The sequence below is a fragment of the Pleurodeles waltl genome, chromosome 1_2, assembly GCF_031143425.1.
Source record: "Pleurodeles waltl isolate 20211129_DDA chromosome 1_2, aPleWal1.hap1.20221129, whole genome shotgun sequence".
Lineage (NCBI taxonomy): Eukaryota > Metazoa > Chordata > Amphibia > Caudata > Salamandridae > Pleurodeles > Pleurodeles waltl.
In genome coordinates this window covers 1,315,201,250-1,315,223,594 of record NC_090437.1, presented here as the reverse complement: position 1 = coordinate 1,315,223,594, position 22,345 = coordinate 1,315,201,250, and the positions used below count along the sequence as shown (strand labels likewise).

Genomic DNA, 22,345 nt, shown 5'->3' with positions numbered 1-22,345 from the left:
CCAATGTAAATTGGTGAAATTGGTCACTAGCCTGTTAGTGACAATTTGTAAAGAGAGAGCATAACCACTTAGGTTCTGGTTAGCAGAGCCTCAGTGAGACAGTTAGGCATCACACAGGGAACACATACCTATAGGTCACAAACTTATGAGCACTGGGGTCCTGACTAGCAGGGTCCCAGTGACACATAACAAACATACTGAAAACATAGGGTTTTCACTATGAGCAATGGGCCCTGGCTAGCAGGATCCCAGTGAGACAGTGAAAACACCCTGACATACACTCACAAACAGGCCAAAAGTGGGGGTAACAAGGCTAGAAAGAGGCTACTTTCTCACAGTCGCTACCCTGCAAGTCGCTATCCCGCAAGTCTCTATCCTGCAAGTTGCTATCCTGCAAGTCGCTATCCTGCAAGTCACTATCCTGCAAGTTGCTATCCTGCAAGTCGCTATCCCGCAAGTCATCCTGTAAGTCACTATCCTGCAAGTCACTATCCTGCAAGTCACTATCCCGCTAGTCACTATCCCGAAATTCGCTATCCAGCAAGTCACTATACTGCAAGTTGTTATCCCGCAAGTCCTTATCCTGCAAGTCCTTATCCCGCAAGTCGCTTTCCCGCAAGTCGCTATCCCACGAGTCGCTATCCTGCTAGTTGCTATCCTGCAAGTCGCTATCCTGCGAGTCACTATCCTGCGAGTCGCTATCCTGCGAGTCACTATCCTGCAAGTCGCTATCCTGCAAGTCGCTATCCCGCAAGTCGCTATCCTGCAAGTCGCTATCCCGCGAGTCGCTATCCCGCAAGTCGCTGTCCCGCAAGTCACTATCCTGCAAGTTGCTATCCTGCAAGACACTATCCTGCGAGTCACTATCCCGCAAATCGCTATCCTGCAAGTCGCTATCCTGCAAGTCACTATCCCATGAGTCGCTATCCCACAAGTCGCTATCCCGCAAGTCGCTATCCTGCAAGTCGCTATCTTGCAAGTCGCTGTCGTGCAAGTCGCTATCCCGCAAATCACTATCCTGTAAGTCCCTATCCTGCAAATCCCCATTCTGCAAGTCGCTATCCTGCAAGTCACTATCCTGCAAGTCGCTATCCTGCAAGTCGCTATCCCGCAAGTCGCTTTCGTGCAAGTCATAACTTACAAGTCCCTATCCTCCAAGTCCCTAACTTGCAAGTCCCTATCCTCCAAGTCCCTAACTTGCAAGTCCCTTTCCTGCAAGTCTCCATCCTGCTCCAACATTTTTCCCAGCTTTTGTCCTCACAACATTCCTGCCAACAGACAATACCTTACCCAGAACACTACACTTAGACTTCTTCAGTTTAATAGCAGCGAATCTTATCTTGGCCAACTGTACTGAAACAAACTCTTCTTGACTCGCCTCTTCATTACAATCAAGCTCCATCACCCTCTTGGCATGCCCAACCACTGCTCTTGGCAATACCTTATGAACATCGACAATACTCCCTCTCACATCCACCTCACACAACCACCAGAGAAACACATCAAGACACAGTGTTTCTCCCTTTGTTAACCCACTAAGTCTCACCCCATGACTGTGAGAGGTGTGGTCCAATACATCCAGACTTGCCCTGCTACATCCTTAACCGAGGCAACACCCACCATCCATAACCATTCTTTCGGTACCCGATTAAACCTCTCTTCTTTCCTGTTTCCTTGGGGATGGTATAAAGGTGCAGTAATATATTTAACACGGTGCTGCACGAAAAACAACCTCATCTCCATAGACAACAGTTACACTCCATTATTGGTGACTTCCAGGACAACACACACGATGATACATTTCATCAAGGTACTCCAAAAACCTACTAATAGTTACAGATGTTTGAAGTGACTGGCTACCTCTGGATGTTTTTTATTAACAATTGATCCTTATTCCTGTTTAGCCCTAACCACCAACTACTGATGTTGAAGGTCAACTTTGGCCATGGCTTATTCGGTTGGTATCTTGGGTGCATGATCCCTGCTCCTATACTTATCCCATTCTGTCACCATTCTATCGATTTGCGCACCCATTCCCAACCTCCAATAAAACTTGCATTCCATCTGCACAGCTCCAGTTCATCCTGAGACACATTGAATAGGAAGGATTTTTCTTCCCTCAGGAGGAAAAGCTGGTACCATGCTTTCTTGGTTTTCTAGGTAATATTTTCTTAGAGGTTGATATCGAGGGTTATTTCAAGTGATTTTAGGCTGGATGCTAGCTGGAGGACAAAGCCATCAAGGTTTATTTCAGAGAGTCGGACACCATGTACAGGAAGATGTCTGTCGTGGATGGGTTGATTCTTAGGTCGGAACTGGACATCCAATTCTGAATGCGATTGAGGCAGGCTTTGCATCACTGAAAGCCCTGAGCAGAAGAGATTTACTGGTAGAGTTTCATATGATAGAGGGTTGGACCTGATAATTAGTCCATCAAGCAGTTTTTTAAAGGCTGGGGCACACAGAGTTTTTTGATAGCTCAGTCGCTCGCCAGCCCCCACGGGTTATTACATCAAGCCTGCGCTTTGCAGTGTGTACGCCGTCCCTTGCATCTCCAGTCTGGCAGAGCAACAGGCAGCATATGTAAAGCGCAGCCCTTTGCACGTGCCAAATTCTCCTTGACTCCCCCCACCCCAAGCAGTAGCGGCTAGCTGCATGCTGTACACAAAAATGTGATGAATGGAAAGCTTCAATTAATTTCAGCCACTGGTAATTACTTGGCCTGCATCCCAGTTCTTAGTTATTTTGGACCTGCTCATAGCAAATCAGCCTTGACGCTGCTCCAATGAGAACAGTCCAGCCCGAACTGCAAGCCAGGTCCTCCCTGCACAGGAGCAGAAGCAACCCGGGACCTGTTTCACCCTAGTTAGGGCTCATCAGCTGGGTATAGCTTGGTTCCAGTGGCACCGTGTGCTTCACGGCATTTGATTACCTTGGTAATATAGCGTTAGTCGACATTGTGGAGTACATCTATATATGAGTACATCGATAATACTGAAGAAACTATTGTGACATAACACCTCCAGAATTCAGTGGCGGTTAGCGACATAAAAAACAGTGGGACGCTACATACATTAAAACATACATACATTAAAAAATTGCGTAAAAACATAGATTAAAATAAGCATCTAAGAAAGAAAAAATAGAAGTTTCACTTAGCTTGTCCTGCAGCATGTCTTTGATGTTCTCTAGTCCCTGGCTCCAGACTCCTCTGAGCACAAGGTGACATCACACAGCCAACTACCTTATCCAATCCAGACGCTGCTCTCATAATGTTCACAATGTTATGCAGCTTGAGTGAAGCAACTGGATTGGCTGGAGCAGGCTCCCTCAGCACTCCAAAAGGCACTGGAGGTTTGTGCCTGCTTTCCAATCCACCAGGGTTGGAGAGGTTTGATTTGCACATGTCGGGCTGGCCGTAGTAAGATATTCGGCCAAACCTACATGCACACTTCAAACTGAAGTGGCCACTCCTCATTGCTGCCAATCAGCAGCAATGACGCATTGGCCCCGCCCCCACACTCGGTTCGGCAGAGAGTAAAAATTAAAATGGCAATAAAATCATGCAATATTATTTTTTTTCACTCTTTCTGTAGCAGCGTGTGGGGGGGAGGGGCGACGCTACTCCGCGCCCATGGAGGAACCGCGGCTGCCAGAATGGGGTCCACCCACAATACTTCCTCCAAAGTACTGTCCAAGCGTGAAGGAGGGTCTACTCGCAGATTCTCCTTTCTGTAGAAGGGAGATCATTTACTCTTCACACCAGGCATTATGTACACCTGCACTGTGGCAGTATCAATAACCTACTAAATTATGCCAATCTGTACAAACCATCTTCGTCAAGGCGCTTGCATGTCAGAACATCATTATCAGAAATATTGTCTGACATAAATATTGTGTCCTAAACATTGTTCACAGAAATATGGCGCAATTTGGTGCAAACTTCCCATTATGAACTCTAATGGAAGGCTATTTTTGTAAACGATTTTCAAGGCACAATATTTATGTCAGGTGATACTCTGACAATGATACTCTGGTACCACCCCTAACAGTAAAAGGGTACCCTGGGAAGCATCTTTGCACCAAGAGCTGCCCTCCATCCCAATCAACAGCACTGCGATCACACCTGGGAGGCAGGAATTTTGGGAATTAGGTCAACTTGAGCAGAGTTAGCATCATAGTGGCCCAAATGTGTTATGAACTAGTAACTTGTGAGCCGTTTCAGCTGCAAAGGTTTCTTTTACTAAAATATGAAAAGTTAGCAATGGTGGGCGAATTTTGTGGCAAGTGTGATAAATCTATAATTATGTGGGAAAACCTGCCATGCAGAACTGCATAATTCCGGTGGTGCAGAGAATATGAAACTGCGGGTATTCCTCTTGGCATACAATTCAGTGGTCCACGCCTCACTAGATAGCACCCTGCACCCCCCCCCACCCCCCGGAAGACTCTGGAGCCATAAAATATTTGATTGTCACCCCTCAGAACTACCTGGTTATTAATGGGCTTTTTAGCAAATATATTCAAAAATAGTGGTGTAATGGAAGCTTTCTTGAGCTACTTCTTGAAAACTTTTCTACGGTAAAACCCACACCCTAAGCCCACCTGGGGGGATCCAGGACACACGCCGGGCGCACTTGTATACTTGTATTGTGTGTGATGGGGGAGGATTTGAACATTTTAGTCAACATTGTGTTCGAATCTCAGGTCCCTAATTTCACCAAACTGTGTGATCCTGGGAGAAGCGCGTCAACTTTCTGCACCCTGACCCCTTCTCTGCCAAGAACCGGAAGCAAAAACAACCTGCCTACATGTGGGTGTTAACAGTCCCATAAACAAAAGAACAATACATTTTGGGACCCTTTCTTTCTGTAATTGTACCTATCCTTCTGCTCTGCTAAGAATATTCCTATGTGTCTCTTAGGACAGGGACAATACAGTTCCCTTTTTGTTCATAAAATGCAAATGAATCCTGCAAACAATTACACCTCAGTTTAAAGTGTTGGCCTAAAACTGACTAATACGTAATTCAACCATGATAAGTCTAGTAAAATCGTGCGTAATGTTAATGTGTAGACACCCAATTTTCCGGTACTTTGCCAAACACACAGTCCACTGCTTCTCATGTCCTGGTCTCTGCACTGAGGCACCGTCCGATTCTACACACCAGGCTCTTCTGCAGCAGACACCCCGTGCTCGAGGTGCTCCTGCTACAGTAAAAATGTTTTCTGCTACAATAAAAAAGTTTTCTGTCTAGTGCCGCACTACTGCCTCAGAGACTTTAAGGCCTGGGCAAAGTGGGCTCTGGCCCAGGGACCAGCCTTTCAGGGGACCCCTGATAGAGCCAGCTCTGCTCTACAGAGTCTTGCCCTGATGACCTACAATAATTCTTAAACACGTTTTTAATATTGTTTTCCTTTAATATATTTTTGATGTGCGAGTCTATTACAAACAGTTTGCAGTTGAGTGTTACAAGCACCATCGATCAAAAAAAGTTTCTTTCAGCTCAAAACAGGACGTCATTTATGGGGAACGGGGAATGTGTAACAGATTATTTGCAGTAATATTAGTGAGCAGCTGCTGTGTTACAATATTGAAAACACACCTCACTATCGCTGAATATTAGATGTAAACAAATTCAGGATTTGGCCAAGTGTGCCTCTGCACTGTCAGTGACCTGGCCAAAGAGGGCACCAAAGAGCTGAAACTGGATCATAATTTCAAAACTGTTCCGATCAGGGACTCCCAAAATATGTTTGGCCTAGGGCCCCCAAAATCCTTAAGATGTCCCAGCACTGATTCCTGGTGCTACCATCCGGGTAACATCAGAATCCGAAAATCATTTGAAATATGAAAAGCCTTGTAGGCAAGCAATTAAAAACACCTCCTTAAAAATGTTGCTAGTTTTTTTCCTTCTTCAAGGGCATATTTTTGGGGCAAAGTTGCGTGTTTTAAGGCACTAGGGGCCAGATGCAGCAAAGGTTTTTACCCATTCTGTGTCTATGGGAAAAAGTGTTCGTATATATGGCCCTAGATTGTCATTCGTAAAGGTGGTCCTCTGCGAGATTCTAAAACTCCCCACACTTCCACCTACGACTGAGGCTTAATTTGGGGCAGTCCCCATACTACCCCCTCCTCAGAATCTGCCCGCAGAGGCGAGGGGGGCTGGGTGAATGCGGGTCCCTGATTCAGAAGCCGCCCAGGGCCTGCTGATATTTAAAGGATGCTGCTGTGAATGCGGAAGTGCCCTGAGAGCTGCGGGTTAACCATTAACCCCGGACCTCCCCGTTCTGTCATGGCGGCCGCGGCCCAGCAGGCCCACACTGGGATGTGCAGGTTAACGAGTAACCCTGCCTCCTGTGTCACTGATGGGCGCAAGCAGAGGGACCAGGAGGCAGGAGAGGGATGGATGGGGCTCGCAGGAGCGGCCCCGAGACGGATCGCTGACAGCAAGGTTACACATTAACCACATAAGCCGCTCCATCCTCACTGTAACGCAGGCATGAAAAGGGAACTGGGCAGAGAGTGATGCCTGGGGAGACGGGTGAGGGGTGCAGGTGCCTCCATCATGGACACTGTGCTTGTTTTGGACACTTTTAAGCGCAGCATGCGCCAGGAAAAGATGACGCGCCATCTTCCCGAGCCGGATGGGCTTGGTTCACTTTCTGGTCCTCTACAAATCTTTCCCACCCTCACCCCCAATGTCCAGGTCAGTTATCAACAATTATCAGCAGTGTCTGGGCAATGTAGATTTCAAGCGGCCTCATGCCACATCGGAGGCATTCTGCCAGTTTTGAGTCCTCCCCACTTTGAGGGAGGAGATTTTGAGCATGCGGTGTTGAAAGTGATACTACATGTCCCAGAATGCAAAGTGCTCTTTCTTACAAAAAATGAAGGCAGGGGTATCTTAAGGTGTTAATCATGGCAAAGGACCTCTTGGCAGTTATGGGAAGCCAGCGCTGCGACCAGGCAGCCAGCCCATGCAGCCACAAGAAGTCAGGAAGAGGGCACATCCATGGTGCAAATGTCAGCTGACCCATTCAAATGCCTTACATTGGACCCGGTTCCTGGCATATGGACTTTTGGATTCTCAGTGAAATGCTAGAGAGAAAAAGAAACCGTTGCAGTTGTTTCCAGTTGCATCTTGGAATTGGTTATTGATGTCTGTTGGTTTTAATGTGTATGTTTATAGAATTACAAATCATCTTCTGTGTTTGGCTAAACGCAAATAGTTCACTGTCCAAAATCCACTGTGCCCAGGACCAGTGGAATTATGCGGCAGGGGATGACCAAATTATGTGGCAGGGGTGAGTACATTTTGCTGCACGGAAATGCAAGTTTTGCAGCATAATGCAACACATTCTGTGGCAATCCCACCATTTTTTTTGCGGTGAAACAGAATTTTATTTGGACTAACAACAGGGGACCGAGATAACTATGGCGCGAAGTCCCAGCACCTGGCGCAGACCCTCAGTATTCTTGGATGTTTTGTGTGGAAGCACATTTTATGGCAGTATTACTTCAACATTTTGCCTTTATAAGTGAATTGAACACTTTATTGGCAAAGGTTTCACCTATCAGTTTAACACCCAAACACATCAATAAGCAACAGACAGGTGACTGGTCAACCTTTGTGAATGGTCTTCCACTGTGCAGCCACTAACTTTTGATCCATTTGAGATACAAACATTTTTTGTTAAACTCTGCAGATTCTGTAGGAGTTTATGGATTATGTGGCAAATGTGAGAAATCCATAATTATTAGGAAAACACAGAAGCCACAGAATCGCATATTCAAAGTGGCCCTGACTAAACCCAATTGGACCATATGAAACACTTTGTAACTAGTCAACCTGATCAGGAAAAGAAAGGGCGTCTGGCAACCAACTACCAACACTTGCACTGTTGTTTGCTTTTTCATGGGAGAGTGAGCTGCTGACATTGGTTTTTGTAGGTTCTAGATCTCACCCTATGGGTGTCTGAAGCTTTCTTCCACACAGACCAAGCTGCCGTGGCTTCATTGGTCCCAGGTGGAGACTTACATATGAGAAGAATTTTCCTGTTAAAATGTTCACTCTTTGCCCAAAACTAGGGGTGGGCGTAACTCGCGTAATTCAATTGTAGAGTAATCATGCGGAATTACCTAAACATTCTGTGAGATTACGCTTGAGTTACACAAAATGAGTAATTCTGCATTTAGCGCTATTTGTTAGAGAAAAAATACCCCATTGCATCCAAAATATATGCAAGGGTGCATTTTGCGCTAAGAAACAGAGCTAAATGCAGCAGAGCACAGAAATCCAGCGTGAGCGGACGGTCGCTAAATGTGCTCTTGTGTTAGGATTTTCTTCCCTGCAATTAGTTTCAGGAGGAGTAATTGCCTAATCTTCAATAATTCTGCATCAAAGAGTAACACGGAATTACTGAAATGACTCCAATTACTCCAGTGTCATTGAAATTCCACCCTGGCCGATCCAAAATCTCAACTCTTGTTTCTCTGAATTGAAAAAGCTTTGCGTTCTCTGGGTATGGTTGCGTAAATTATTCACCGCCAGAAAGCGGGGAGTGGCATGCTTGTAGGCATGTTAAAGTAGGCCTGGCAGCGCTGTGCCACAGAGGGCTCTCTCCGCTATGCAGTTTCTGCAGGTATGAGGGACCAGAGGACCAGTAGGCCTTAACAAAGGTACACAAAACCTTGAATTTTAATCCTTGCATTCAATGGAAGCAGAATGTACACCTTTGGGGGCGTGTTCGACTGGCTCCCCCAGAACCTGGTTTTTGAAGTCTACAAAGCCTGGCAATTACTTTTTTGGGGAGAGCCAAGTAGATGATGGGGCAGTGGCTGAGGCTTGCCTGGCCCCAGAGAAGTGGATGGATTTTTCAAGAAGAGGGAGCTGCAGGTTCACGCCTGTATAGGAGTGATCTCCTGGGATCTTGTAATTGAAAGCAATGCAGTGCTTACCAACAAAATGGCAGATTCTTCCATGGCTGGCACGTTTTTATCTACAAATCAACCCCTCCTTGACAGTCCCAGGACACCCACTGCTACAGCCAAGGTTACCAAGCTTCACCAGGCAGGAGTTCTTCAGTGGAAGATAGCAGACAACATTGCTGTTTGTGGCTCATTCACTTCCAAACAGTGCAAGGCAGAAAGCTGCTGGAAACTGGACATACAACATTAAAAGACTGAAATCGACCAGTTGCAGAATTAAGCGTATGAGTGGACACATTTCCAGGAGTTCACATGGAACTCTGTGCAAGTCATACATTCCCATACACGCGCCTGCTTTACAGTTCACAGACTCTGCAGGGTGAGGGTTGCAGACATGTGCACTACCTGACAAATCGACGCCTCTCAGGGCTCGGATCAATGAGAAACCAGAAGACCATGTGGAAAGGCACCACTGAGAGTGGCAGGAGTGCTACGAAGCCTTACAGATGAGGGACAGCGCTACAGAAATGCTCATAGCATAACATTAGCGCAATTAACTTTCATTATTTAGTTTCTGTACCATAAAAGATCACATTTTTGTGATGGAGAATTCCCTTCCTTTGCACCTCCCTGAAATATGACAGAGTTTCGCTGTTCTGACTTTGTGACTGTTTACAACCCTCCCAAAGGGCCTCTCTCCACCCCTCGCCCCCCTCCCTGGAGATTCCATATTCCCACCCTTACCACAACCCCTAACTTTACTTTATTCTGTGAAGCACTTGTGGCTGGGGGATTTCTCGTGGAGCTTAGTGTCTGCGGCTGTGGGGTGCCTGCTCCCCCTGATTCTCCCGCACAGGACGGGCAGCTGTAAACAGCTGGGCTTGGCGCACACCCAGGTGGGCACAGCTCTCTGAGCTACACCATCGCCTTACAACAGAACTTAATATGAGACGAAGGAAAACGCCACAGTTTGAGATTTGAACGCTAAAACTGGTCAATAGTTTATCATTACGACTTCAAAAATATTAAAATGACAGGTTCAGTGGGTGAACTACAACGTTCATAGGATTGTAACATCCCAAACACGGGCACCATTGAGCAGGCTCGGTACAGGTGCAAGAGTGCATTGTTTCTAGTAGAGCTACAGAAATAAACGACGGACTGCGAGGGTGATGACAAAGTGTCGTGGCGCTATATAAGGTCCCGGGTGAAGATGGATGGGCCGGGGGGTTCCTGTTCATCTCTCAGACCACGGGGCCCATCAGAACCAGTCAGACAGGTATGAAAGCCCCGGAGACAATCACAAGGCGCTATTTCCCCCAGAGCCAGGACGGGCCGCACGACATCTCATGTGTGTGGTGATGGAGGGTGAATGCTGCCCAGGTTAATGGTTAACGCCGCTTCCGATCCGTCTCGGAGCCCCCCTACCGGTCCCCACCCCTCAACCCGGACCCCGGAGGATGTACAGTGCCTGACAGGGTCAACGGTTAACTTATCTGTCTCCTCGTCTCCTCTCAACACCTCCCACCCTCCATGAGACCAGACCCCCTCACTGAGGTCCGCGGAGGATGTACAGTACCTGACAGGGCCAATGGTTAACCAGACTCCCCCCCCAACTCTCCCCCACCGAGGACCCCAGAGGATGTACAGTGGCTGACAGGGCCAATGGTTAACTCATCTCTCTCCTCATCTCCTCTCAACATCTCCCCACCCTCTATGCAGACCAGACCCCTCACCGAGGACCCCGGAGCACGCACTGTGCCTGACAGGGCCAATGGTTAACATGACTGCCTCCTCGCCTCTTCCTGCCTGGTCCCAGCCCCTCTTGCCCGCAGTTGTACAATACCTGACAGGATGAATAGTTAACTGGACTGTGTAGGAGGCTGGACTGGCTTGTAGTGAGTACCAAGGGGTACTTGCACCTTGCACCAGGCCCAGTTATCCCTTATTAGTGTATAGGGTGTCTAGCAGCTGAGGCTGATAGATAATGGTAGCTTAGCAGAGCAGCTTAGGCTGAACTAGGAGACGTGTGAAGCTACTACAGTACCACTTAGTGTCATATGCACAATATCATAAGAAAACACAGTTATACTAAAAATAAAGGTACTTTATTTTTATGACAATATGCCAAAGTATCTCAGAGTGTACCCTCAGTGAGAGGATAGGAAATATACACAAGATATATATACACAATACCAGAAATATGCAGTATAGTCTTAGAAAACGATGCAAACAATGTGTAGTTACAATAGGATGCAATGGGGACACATAGGGATAGGGGCAACACAAACCATATACTCCAAAAGTGGAATGCGAACCACGAATGGACCCCAAACCTATGTGACCTTGTAGAGGGTCGCTGGGACTATTAGAAAATAGTGAGAGTTAGAAAAATAACCCTCCCCAAGACCCTGAAAAGTGAGTGCAAAGTGCACTAAAGTTCCCCAAAGGACAAAGAAGTCGTGATAGGGGAATACGGCAGGAAAGACACAAACCAACAATGCAACAATGCAACAATGCTGGATTTCCAATCTGGGGTACCTGTGGAACAAGGGGGCCAAGTCCAAAAGTCACAAGCAAGTCGGAGATGGGCAGATGCCCAGGAAATGCCAGCTGCGGGTGCAAAGAAGCTTCTACTGGACAGAAGAAGCTGCGGTTTCTGCAGGAACGCAAAGGGCTAGAGACTTCCCCTTTGGAGGACGGATCCCGCTCGCCTTGTAGAGTCGTGCAGAAGTGTTTTCCCGCCAAAAGAACGCCAACAAGCCTTGCTAGCTGCAAATCGTGCGGTTAGCATTTTTGGACGCTTCTGTGGCCCAGGAGGGACCAGGAGGTCGCAAATTGGACCAGGAGGTAGAGGGGACGTCGTGCAAGACAACGAGCCCTCTTAGCAGCAGGTAGTACCCAGAGAAGTGCCAGAAACAGGCATTACGAGGATGCGTGAAACAGTGCTCACCCGAAGTCGCACAAAGCAGTCCCACGTCGCCGGAGACCAACTTAGAAAGTCGTGCAATGCAGGTTAGAGTGCCGTGGACCCAGGCTTGGCTGTGCACAAAGGATTTCTGCCGGAAGTGCACAGGGGCCGGAGTAGCTGCAAAAGTCGCGGTTCCCAGCAATGCAGTCTAGCGAGGTGAGGCAAGGACTTACCTCCACCAAACTTGGACTGAAGAGTCACTGGACTGTGGGAGTCACTTGGACAGAGTTGCTGGATTCGAGGGACCTCGCTCGTCGTGCTGAGAGGAGACCCAAGGGACCGGTAATGCCACTTTTTGGTGCCTGCGGTTGCAGGGGGAAGATTCCGTCGACCCACGGGAGTTTTCTTCGGAGCTTCTAGTGCAGAGAGGAGGCAGACTACCCCCACAGCATGCACCACCAGGAAAACAGTTGAGAAGGCGGCAGGATCAGCGTTACAGAGTTGCAGTAGTCGTCTTTGCTACTATGTTGCAGTTTTGCAGGCTTCCAGCGCGGTCAGCAGTCGATTCCTTGGCAGAAGGTGAAGAGAGAGATGCAGAGGAACTCGGATGAGCTCTTGCATTCGTTATCTAAGGAATCCCAAGAGACAGAGACCCTAAATAGCCAGAAAAGAGGGTTTGGCTACCTAGGAGAGAGGATAGGCTAGCAACACCTGAAGGAGACTATCACAAGGAGTCTCTGACGTCACCTGGTGGCACTGGCCACTCAGAGTAGTCCAGTGTGCCAGCAGCACCTCTGTTTCCAAGATGGCAGAGGTCTGGAGCACACTGGAGGAGCTCTGGACACCTCCCAGGGGAGGTGCAGGTCAGGGGAGTGGTCACTCCCCTTTCCTTTGTCCAGTTTCGCGCCAGAGCAGGGCTAAGGGGTCCCCTGAACCGGTGTAGACTGGCTTATGCAGAATTGGGCACATCTGTGCCCAAGAAAGCATTTCCAGAGGCTGGGGGAGGCTACTCCTCCCTTGCCTTCACACCATTTTCCAAAGGGAGAGGGTGTAACACCCTCTCTCAGAGGAAGTCCTTTGTTCTGCCATCCTGGGCCAGGCCTGGCTGGACCCCAGGAGGGCAGATGCCTGTCTGAGGGGTTGGCAGCAGCAGCAGCTGCAGTGAAACCCCAGGAAAGGTAGTTTGGCAGTACCAGGGTCTGTGCTACAGACCACTGGGATCATGGGATTGTGCCAACTATGCCAGGATGGCATAGAGGGGGCAATTCCATGATCATAGACATGTTACATGGCCATATTCGGAGTTACCATTGTGAAGCTACATATAGGTAGTGACCTATATGTAGTGCACGCGTGTAATGGTGTCCCCGCACTCACAAAGTCCGGGGAATTGTCCCTGAACAATGTGGGGGCACCTTGGCTAGTGCCAGGGTGCCCTCACACTAAGTAACTTAGCACCCAACCTTTACCAGGTAAAGGTTAGACATATAGGTGACTTATAAGTTACTTAAGTGCAGTGTAAAATGGCTGTGAAATAACGTGGACGTTATTTCACTCAGGCTGCAGTGGCAGGCCTGTGTAAGAATTGTCAGAGCTCCCTATGGGTGGCAAAAGAAATGCTGCAGCCCATAGGGATCTCCTGGAACCCCAATACCCTGGGTACCTCAGTACCATATACTAGGGAATTATAAGGATGTTCCAGTAAGCCAATGTAAATTGGTAAAATTGGTCACTAGCCTGTTAGTGACAATTTGTAAAGAGAGAGCATAACCACTGAGGTTCTGGTTAGCAGAGCCTCAGTGAGACAGTTAGGCATCACACAGGGAACACATACCTATAGGTCACAAACTTATGAGCACTGGGGTCCTGACTAGCAGGGTCCCAGTGACACATAACAAACATACTGAAAACATAGGGTTTTCCCTATGAGCACTGGGCCCTGGCAAGCAGGATACCAGTGAGACAGTGAAAACACCCTGACATACACTCACAAACAGGCCCAAAGTGGGGGTAACAAGGCTAGAAAGGGGCTACTTTCTCACAGACTGTATTTCCCCTTCCATGCCGGGACCTCTCTCTGGGAACCCTCGGAGGATGTACAGTGTCTGACAGGGTGAATGGGTAACCCAGCTGTCTCCTCGACTCCCCCCGGCTCCGGTGGTCTATGCTGGGCACTTTCAGCTCCCGCCTTTGCTACGTCGCCATCTTGGCATGATTCCATTGAGGTGTGAGTGATGCGTGCCCCTGCAAGACGTCCAAGCTCTCCATCACTTCTGATTAGATTCAACCCATTTTCAGATTAAATGTTTTTTTTTGTGCTCGGGGTTGTTCAGACACCAAGGATAACTAACCTGTAGCCCATTGCTAACAAAGGCGCTGTAGGAGGCTGGACTGGCTTGTAGTGAGTACCAAGGGGTACTTGCACCTTGCACCAGGCCCAGTTATCCCTTATTAGTGTATAGGGTGTCTAGCAGCTTAGGCTGATAGATAATGGTAGCTTAGCAGAGCAGCTTAGGCTGAACTAGGAGACGTGTGAAGCTACTACAGTACCACAAGTGTCACTTGCACAATATCATAAGAAAACACAATACACAGTTATACTAAAAATAAAGGTACTTTATTTTTGTGACAATATGCCAAAGTATCTTAGAGTGTACCCTCAGTGAGAGGATAGGAAATATACACAAGATATATATACACAATAGCAAAAATATGCAGTATAGTCTTAGAAAACAGTGCAAACAATGTATAGTTACAATAGGATGCAATGGGGACACATAGGGATAGGGGCAACACAAACCATATACTCCAAAAGTGGAATGCAAACCACGAATGGACCCCAAACCTATGTGACCTTGTAGAGGGTCGCTGGGACTATTAGAAAATAGTGAGAGTTAGAAAATTAGCCCTCCCCAAGACCCTGAAAAGTGAGTGCAAAGTGCACTAAAGTTCCCCAAAAGACAAAGAAGTCGTGATAGAGGAATAATGCAGGAAAGACACAAACCAACAGTGCAACAACTGTGGATTTCCAATCTAGGGTACCTGTGGAACAAGGGGACCAAGTCCAAAAGTCACAAGCAAGTCGGAGATGGGCATATGCCCAGGAAATGCCAGCTGTGGGTGCAAAGAAGCTTCTACTGGACAGAAGAAGCTGAGGTTTCTGCAGGAACGAAAAGGGCTAGAGACTTCCCCTTTAGTGGACGGATTCCTCTCGCCGTGGAGAGTCGAGCAAAAGTGTTTTCCCGCCGAAAAAACGCCAACAAGCCTTGCTAGCTGCAAATCGTGCGGTTAGCGTTTTTGGACGCTGCTGTGGCCCTGGAGGGACCAGGAGGTCGCAAATTGGACCAGGAGAGAGAGGAGACATCGAGCAAGACAAGGAGCCCTCTCAGCAGCAGGTAGCACCCAGAGAAGTGCCAGAAACAGGCACTATGAGGATGCGTGAAACGGTGCTCACCCGAAGTTACACAAAGGAGTCCCACGTCACCGGAGACCAACTTAGAAAGTTGTGCAATGCAGGTTAGAGTGCCGTGGACCCAGGCTTGGCTGTGCATGAAGGATTTCTGCCGGAAGTGCACAGGGGCCGGAGTAGCTGCAAAAGTCCCGGTTCCCAGCAATGCAGCCCAGCGAGGTGAGGCAAGGACTTACCTCCACCAAACTTGGACTGAAGAGTCACTGGACCGTGGGGGACACTTGGACAGAGTTGCTGGATTCGAGGGACGTCGCTCGTCATGCTGAGAGGAGACCCAAGGGACCGGTAATGCAGCTTTTTGGTGTCTGCGGTTGCAGGGGGAAGATTCCGTCGACCCACGGGAGATTTCTTCGGAGCTTCTGTGCAGAGAGGAGGCAGACTACCCCCACAGCATGCACAGACAGGAAAACAGTCGAGAAGGCGGCAGGATCAGCGTTACAGAGTTGCAGTAGTCGTCTTAGCTACTTTGTTGCAGGTTTGCAGGCTTCCAGCGCGGTCAGCAGTCAATTCCTTATCAGAAGGTGAAGAGAGAGATGCAGAGGAACTCGGCTGAGCTCTTGCATTCGTTATCTAAAGTTTCCCCAGAGACAGAGACCCTAAATAGCCAGAAAAGAGGGTTTGGCTACTTAGGAGAGAGGAGAGGCTACTAACACCTGAAGGAGCCTATCACAAGGAGTCTCTGACGTCACCTGGTGGCACTGGCCACTCAGAGCAGTCCAGTGTGCCAGCAGCACCTCTGTTTCCAAGATGGCAGAGGTCTGGAGCACACTGGAGGAGCTCTGGACACCTCCCAGGGGAGGTGCAGGTCAGGGGAGTGGTCACTCCCCTTTCCTTTGTCCAGTTTCGCGCCAGAGCAGGGGCTAAGGGGTCCCTGAACCGGTGTAGACTGGCTTATGCAGAATTGGGCACATCTGTGCCCAAGAAAGCATTTCCAGAGGCTGGGGGAGGCTACACCTCCCCTGCCTTCACACCATTTTCCAAAGGGAGGGGGTGTCACACCCTCTCTCAGAGGAAGTCCTTTGTTCTGCCATCCTGGGACAAGCCTGGCTTGACCCCAGGAGGGCAGAAACCTGTCTGAGGGGTTGGCAGCAGCAGCAGCTGCAGTGAAACCCCAGGAAAGGCAGTTTGGCAGTACCAGGGTCTGTGCTACAGACCACTGGGATCATCGAATTGTGCCAACAATGCCAGGATGGCATAGAGGGGGCAATTCCATGATCTTAGACATGTTACATGGCCATATTCGGAGTTACCATTGTGAAGCTACATATAGGTAGTGACCTATATGTAGTGCACGCGTGTAATGGTGTCCCCGCACTCACCAAGTTCAGGGAATTGGCTCTGAACAATGTGGGGGCACCTTGGCTAGTGCCAGGGTGCCCTCACACTAAGTAACTTTGCACCTAACCTTTACCAGGTAAAGGTTAGACATATAGGTGACTTATAAGTTACTTAAGTGCAGTGTAAAATGGCTGTGAAATAACGTGGACGTTATTTCACTCAGGCTGCAGTGGCAGGCCTGTGTAAGAATTGTCAGAGCTCCCTATGGGTGGCAAAAGAAATGCTGCAGCCCTTAGGGATCTCCTGGAACCCCAATACCCTGGGTACCTCAGTACCATATACTAGGGAATTATAAGGGTGTTCCAGTAAGCCAATGTAAATTGGTAAAATTGGTCACTAGCCTGTTAGTGACAATTTAGAAAGAAATGAGAGAGCATAACCACTGAGGTTCTGATTAGCAGAGCCTCAGTGAGACAGTTAGTCACTACACAGGTAACACATACATATAGGCCACAAACTTATGAGCACTGGGGTCCTGACTAGCAGGGTCCCAGTGACACATAACAAACATACTGAAAACATAGGGTTTTCACTATGAGCACTGGGCCCTGGCTGGCAGGATCCCAGTGAGACAGTGAAAACACCCTGACATACACTCACAAACAGGCCTAAAGTGGGGGTAACAAGGCTAGAAAGAGGCTACTTTCTCACACAACCCCCCCCCCAAACGAAGGACAATAAAGCTAACCTTGGCCATTTGAGACTTTATTGTCTAAGTGGTGATAAGTAGAGAGTAGCTCTGCAATAGACTGGTTACTCCCTTTATCATCCACTATATGGTTACTTCCCTGTGGGGATGTAAACCACCCTGTTTGAAGTTTTTTAGCTAAGCAACAATGTGAAGATGTATTATCAGAGTTTCTATCAGTAAGTTTTAGTTTAGAGCAGTGGGAATTGTCCACTGAACCTATTTGTAGTGATGAAAATGCCAGACAGGGATGCTGTCTCAGTAAAGCCATAGCTGGGCAAAGACTTTGTCCATATGGCTGGAAGAGAGAACAGGGATGCTGTTTCTCTTGAGTTGGAGCAGGGCAGGGATGCTGTCCTATGAGCTCCACACTAGGGCAGGGATGCTGTCCTAAGTGTTGTGAGCCAGTGCAGAGTTTCTGCACTAAAGTTTCTCTGGGAGGGTTGGAGGGATGCTCCATGTTAACTAAAATGGTGCTCTTTTTCTCACCAATGTTAGTTATCCCACAGAGAGGTACTTCTACCTCAGGGAGTCCAGCTTTGCCAGCTGATGATTCCCTTGGAACAGGTGCCACCCCAGGAGAGGTTTCTCCCACCACAGGAATGGTATCCTGAATGGCAGAGTGGTTAGGGGATACTGTGATACCCTTTTTACCTGTTGATGGAGAGGGATCCTGAGTTTTCAGGCCTTCTCTCCTTTGCTTTTTCATTTCAGTAGAAATGAGAGGGAACAATTCCTTAGGGATGCCCAGCATGGCTGCATGGGCATAAAACTCTACATCAGCCCAACCTGAGGCCTCTAGGTCATTACCTAAGAGACAATCTACAGGTAAGCTAGGTGATACCACCACCTGCTTAGGGCCAGTAACTCCACCCCAACTAAACTGAATTATAGCTAAGGGAAGAAACTTAGTGGAGTTATGGACATCAATAATTTTATACTGTTGTCCAATGATGTGTTGTTCAGGAGCCACTAGGTTTTCAGTCACCAAAGTGATACTGGCACCTGTGTCCCTGTAGGCCAAGGCCTCAACACCATTTATTGAAACTGTCTGCCTGTACTTATCCATTGTAAGGGGACAAGCAGCCAGTGTGGCAAGGCCAATGCCACTAGGTGTGACAGAAACTGTCTTGGGACTGACTACCCCAGTTTCTACTATGGACCCATAAGTGAACCCAACTACACCCTTAACTTGACTGTTGCCAGTAGTCCCACCACTAGTACCACTACTGCTAGGGGCACTAGAGCTTGATGTATTAGTGGTGGTAGGCTCAGGGGGTTTACCTGGACAGGACTTATCCCCTGGCCTATGGCCTCTATTTTTACACACAAAGCACCAAGGCTTTTTAAATTGTGTAGGTTGAGAAGAAGAGGAAGAATTTGTTTTATCCCCACCCCCTGAAGAGTGTTTAAGATTTGAAGTGGGATCTTTGGTTTTACCCTTATCCCCATGCTTATCTTGAGATTTTTCACCATCTTTCTTCTTAATGTTCTCTTTGTCACCACCTGTATGCACTTTTCTGTTCACCCTTGTTCTGACCCATTTGTCTGCCTTCTTTCCCAATTCTTGGGGAGAGGTCAGATCAGAGTCCACCAAGTACTGGTGCAACAAATCAGACACACAATTATTAAGAATATGCTCTCTCAGGATCAAGTTATACAGGCTGTCATAATCAGTAACTTTACTGCCATGTAACCACCCCTCCAAGGCCTTCACTGAATGGTCAATGAAATCAACCCAGTCTTGTGAAGACTCCTTTTTGGTCTCTCTGAACTTTATCCTGTACTGTTCAGTAGTTAAGCCATAACCATCCAGGAGTGCATTCTTAAGAACTTGGAAATTATTAGCATCATTTTCGTTCACAGTAAGGAGCCTATCCCTACCTTTTCCACTAAATGATAGCCATAGGATAGCAGCCCACTGCCTTTGAGGGACATCCTGTACAACACAGGCCCTCTCAAGTGCAGCAAACCACTTGTTAATGTCATCCCCCTCCTTATAAGGGGGAACTATCTTGTGCAGATTCCTGGAATCATGCTCTTTTGCAGGATGACTATGGGGAATACTGCTGCTGCCACCATGGGTTTCTAAACCCAACTTCTGTCTTTCCTTCTCTAGTTCAAAAGACTGTCTATCCAAATCCAGCTGTTGCTTTTTAAGCTTCAGTCTGGTTTGTTCCACCCTCAACGTATTGAGTTCCCTCTCTAACATTCTGTCATCAGGGTTGGTGGGAGGGACATTTTTAGATACAGAGGTATGATGGGAATGAACAGAAGGAGACCTGTCCCTTACAGAGGGCACCCTAACAGCTTGGCTGACAGTGTAATGTGAGAGCACATCATCTGTATGATGTGACTCCACCTCAGTACCAACTATGCTAGACTGTCTTGTAATGGGAAGGCTAAGAAGTTTCTTTCCTGAACCTTTACCTGGGGGAGTCCCTGGATCAGATTGAGAACCATTAGCTACTTTTTCAACAGATGGGGCACTTTTAGCCTTATCCTGTTCTCTACGCATATTAAGTAACAGTTCCAAGGAAGGATTCTTCCCTACACTCAAACCTCTCTCTATGCAGAGACTCCTTGCTCCTTTCCAGCTAAGGTGATCATATGCAATCTTAGACAGGTCAACATTTTGGCCTGTGCCAGACATTTTTAGAGAGAGTTAAAGTGATAGAAAAAGAGAAAAAAGTTTTCAGAACTTTTTAGAAAGACAGAAAAAAACTTTTTAAACTTTTAAGAACTTTTTGAAAGTTTAGAAGTACTTTTCAGCACTTTAGAAAAGAGTGAAAAGAGGAAATGCAAAACTTTTTGGCTATGTGTATATACACTGACCTTGTTTTGTATATTTTTCTCTTATGAAAAGTACAATGACAAGAGTGGTAAGTAGTCTCAAAGCACTTATCCCACCACTGCACAACCAATGTAAGAGGCTGGACTGGCTTGTAGTGAGTACCAAGGGGTACTTGCACCTTGCACCAGGCCCAGTTATCCCTTATTAGTGTATAGGGTGTCTAGCAGCTTAGGCTGATAGATAATGGTAGCTTAGCAGAGCAGCTTAGGCTGAACTAGGAGACGTGTGAAGCTACTACAGTACCACAAGTGTCACTTGCACAATATCATAAGAAAACACAATACACAGTTATACTAAAAATAAAGGTACTTTATTTTTGTGACAATATGCCAAAGTATCTTAGAGTGTACCCTCAGTGAGAGGATAGGAAATATACACAAGATATATATACACAATAGCAAAAATATGCAGTATAGTCTTAGAAAACAGTGCAAACAATGTATAGTTACAATAGGATGCAATGGGGACACATAGGTATAGGGTCAACACAAACCATATACTCCAAAAGTGGAATGCGAACCACGAATGGACCCCAAACCTATGTGACCTTGTAGAGGGTCGCTGGGACTATTAGAAAATAGTGAGAGTTAGAAAATTAGCCCTCCCCAAGACCCTGAAAAGTGAGTGCAAAGTGCACTAAAGTTCCCCAAAAGACAAAGAAGTCGTGATAGAGGAATAATGCAGGAAAGACACAAACCAACAATGCAACAACTGTGGATTTCCAATCTAGGGTACCTGTGGAACAAGGGGACCAAGTCCAAAAGTCACAAGCAAGTCGGAGATGGGCATATGCCCAGGAAATGCCAGCTGTGGGTGCAAAGAAGCCTCTACTGGACAGAAGAAGCTGAGGTTTCTGCAGGAACAAAAAGGGCTAGAGACTTCCCCTTTGGTGGACCGATCCCTCTTGCCATGGAGAGTCGTGCAGAAGTGTTTTCCCGCCGAAAGAACGCCAACAAGCCTTGCTAGCTGCAAATTGTGCGGTTAGCGTTTTTGGATGCTGCTGTGGCCCTGGAGGGACCAGGAGGTCGCAAATTGGACTAGGAGAGAGAGGGGACGTCGAGCAAGACAAGGAGCCCTCTCAGCAGCAGGTAGCACCCGGAGAAGTGCCAGAAACAGGCACTACGAGGATGTGTGAAATGGTGCTCACCCGAAGTTACACAAAGGAGTCCCACGTCGCCGGAGACCAACTTAGAAAGTCGTGCAATGCAGGTTAGAGTGCCGTGGACCCAGGCTTGGCTGTGCACAAAGGATTTCCACCGGAAGTGCACAGGGGCCGGAGTAGCTGCAAAAGTCGCGGTTCCCAGCAATGCAGCCCAGCGAGGTGAGGCAAGGACTTACCTCCACCAAACTTGGACTGAAGAGTCACTGGACTGTGGGAGCCACTTGGACAGAGTTGCTGGATTCGAGGGACGTCGCTCGTCGTGCTGAGAGGAGACCCAAGGGACCGGTAATGCAGCTTTTTGGTGCCTGCGGTTGCAGGGGGAAGATTCCGTCGACCCACGGGAGATTTCTTCGGAGCTTCTGGTGCAGAGAGGAGGCAGACTACCCCCACAGCATGCACAGAAAGACAACAGTCGAGAAGGCGGCAGGATCAGCGTTACAGAGTTGCAGTAGTCGCCTTAGCTACTTTGTTGCAGGTTTGCAGGCTTCCAGCGCGGTCAGCAGTCGATTCCTTATCAGAAGGTGAAGAGAGAGATGCAGAGGAACTCGGCTGAGCTCTTGCATTCGTTATCTAAAGTTTCCCCAGAGACAGAGACCCTAAATAGCCAGAAAAGAGGGTTTGGCTACTTAGGAGAGAGGAGAGGCTACTAACACCTGAAGGAGCCTATCACAAGGAGTCCTTGACGTCACCTGGTGGCACTGGCCACTCAGAGCAGTCCAGTGTGCCAGCAGCACCTCTGTTTCCAAGATGGCAGAGGTCTGGAGCACACTGGAGGAGCTCTGGACACCTCCCAGGGGAGGTGCATGTAGGAAAGTATCATCTTGCCTGGCATGTTACCCCTATTTTTCACTGTATATATGTTGTTTTAGTTGTATGTGTCACTGGGACCCTGGTAACCCAGGGCCCCAGTGCTCATAAGTGTGCCTGAATGTGTTACCTGTGTAGTGACTAACTGTCTCACTGAGGCTCTGCTAATCAGAACCTCAGTGGTT

The 22,345-nt window shown here is 47.8% G+C and overlaps 1 protein-coding gene across 1 annotated transcript in view; it reads right to left on the bottom strand.

The window, feature by feature from the left end:
- Positions 1–646: 646 nt before the first annotated feature.
- Positions 647–22,345, bottom strand: part of LOC138257046 (aspartate and serine-rich protein-like) — a 78,063-nt gene continuing 56,364 nt past the window's right edge. The window contains exon 2 of the mRNA XM_069205882.1: positions 647–1,118. Within this exon, the coding sequence (XP_069061983.1) occupies positions 647–1,118 (472 nt within the window). The remainder of the gene's footprint in view (positions 1,119–22,345) is intronic.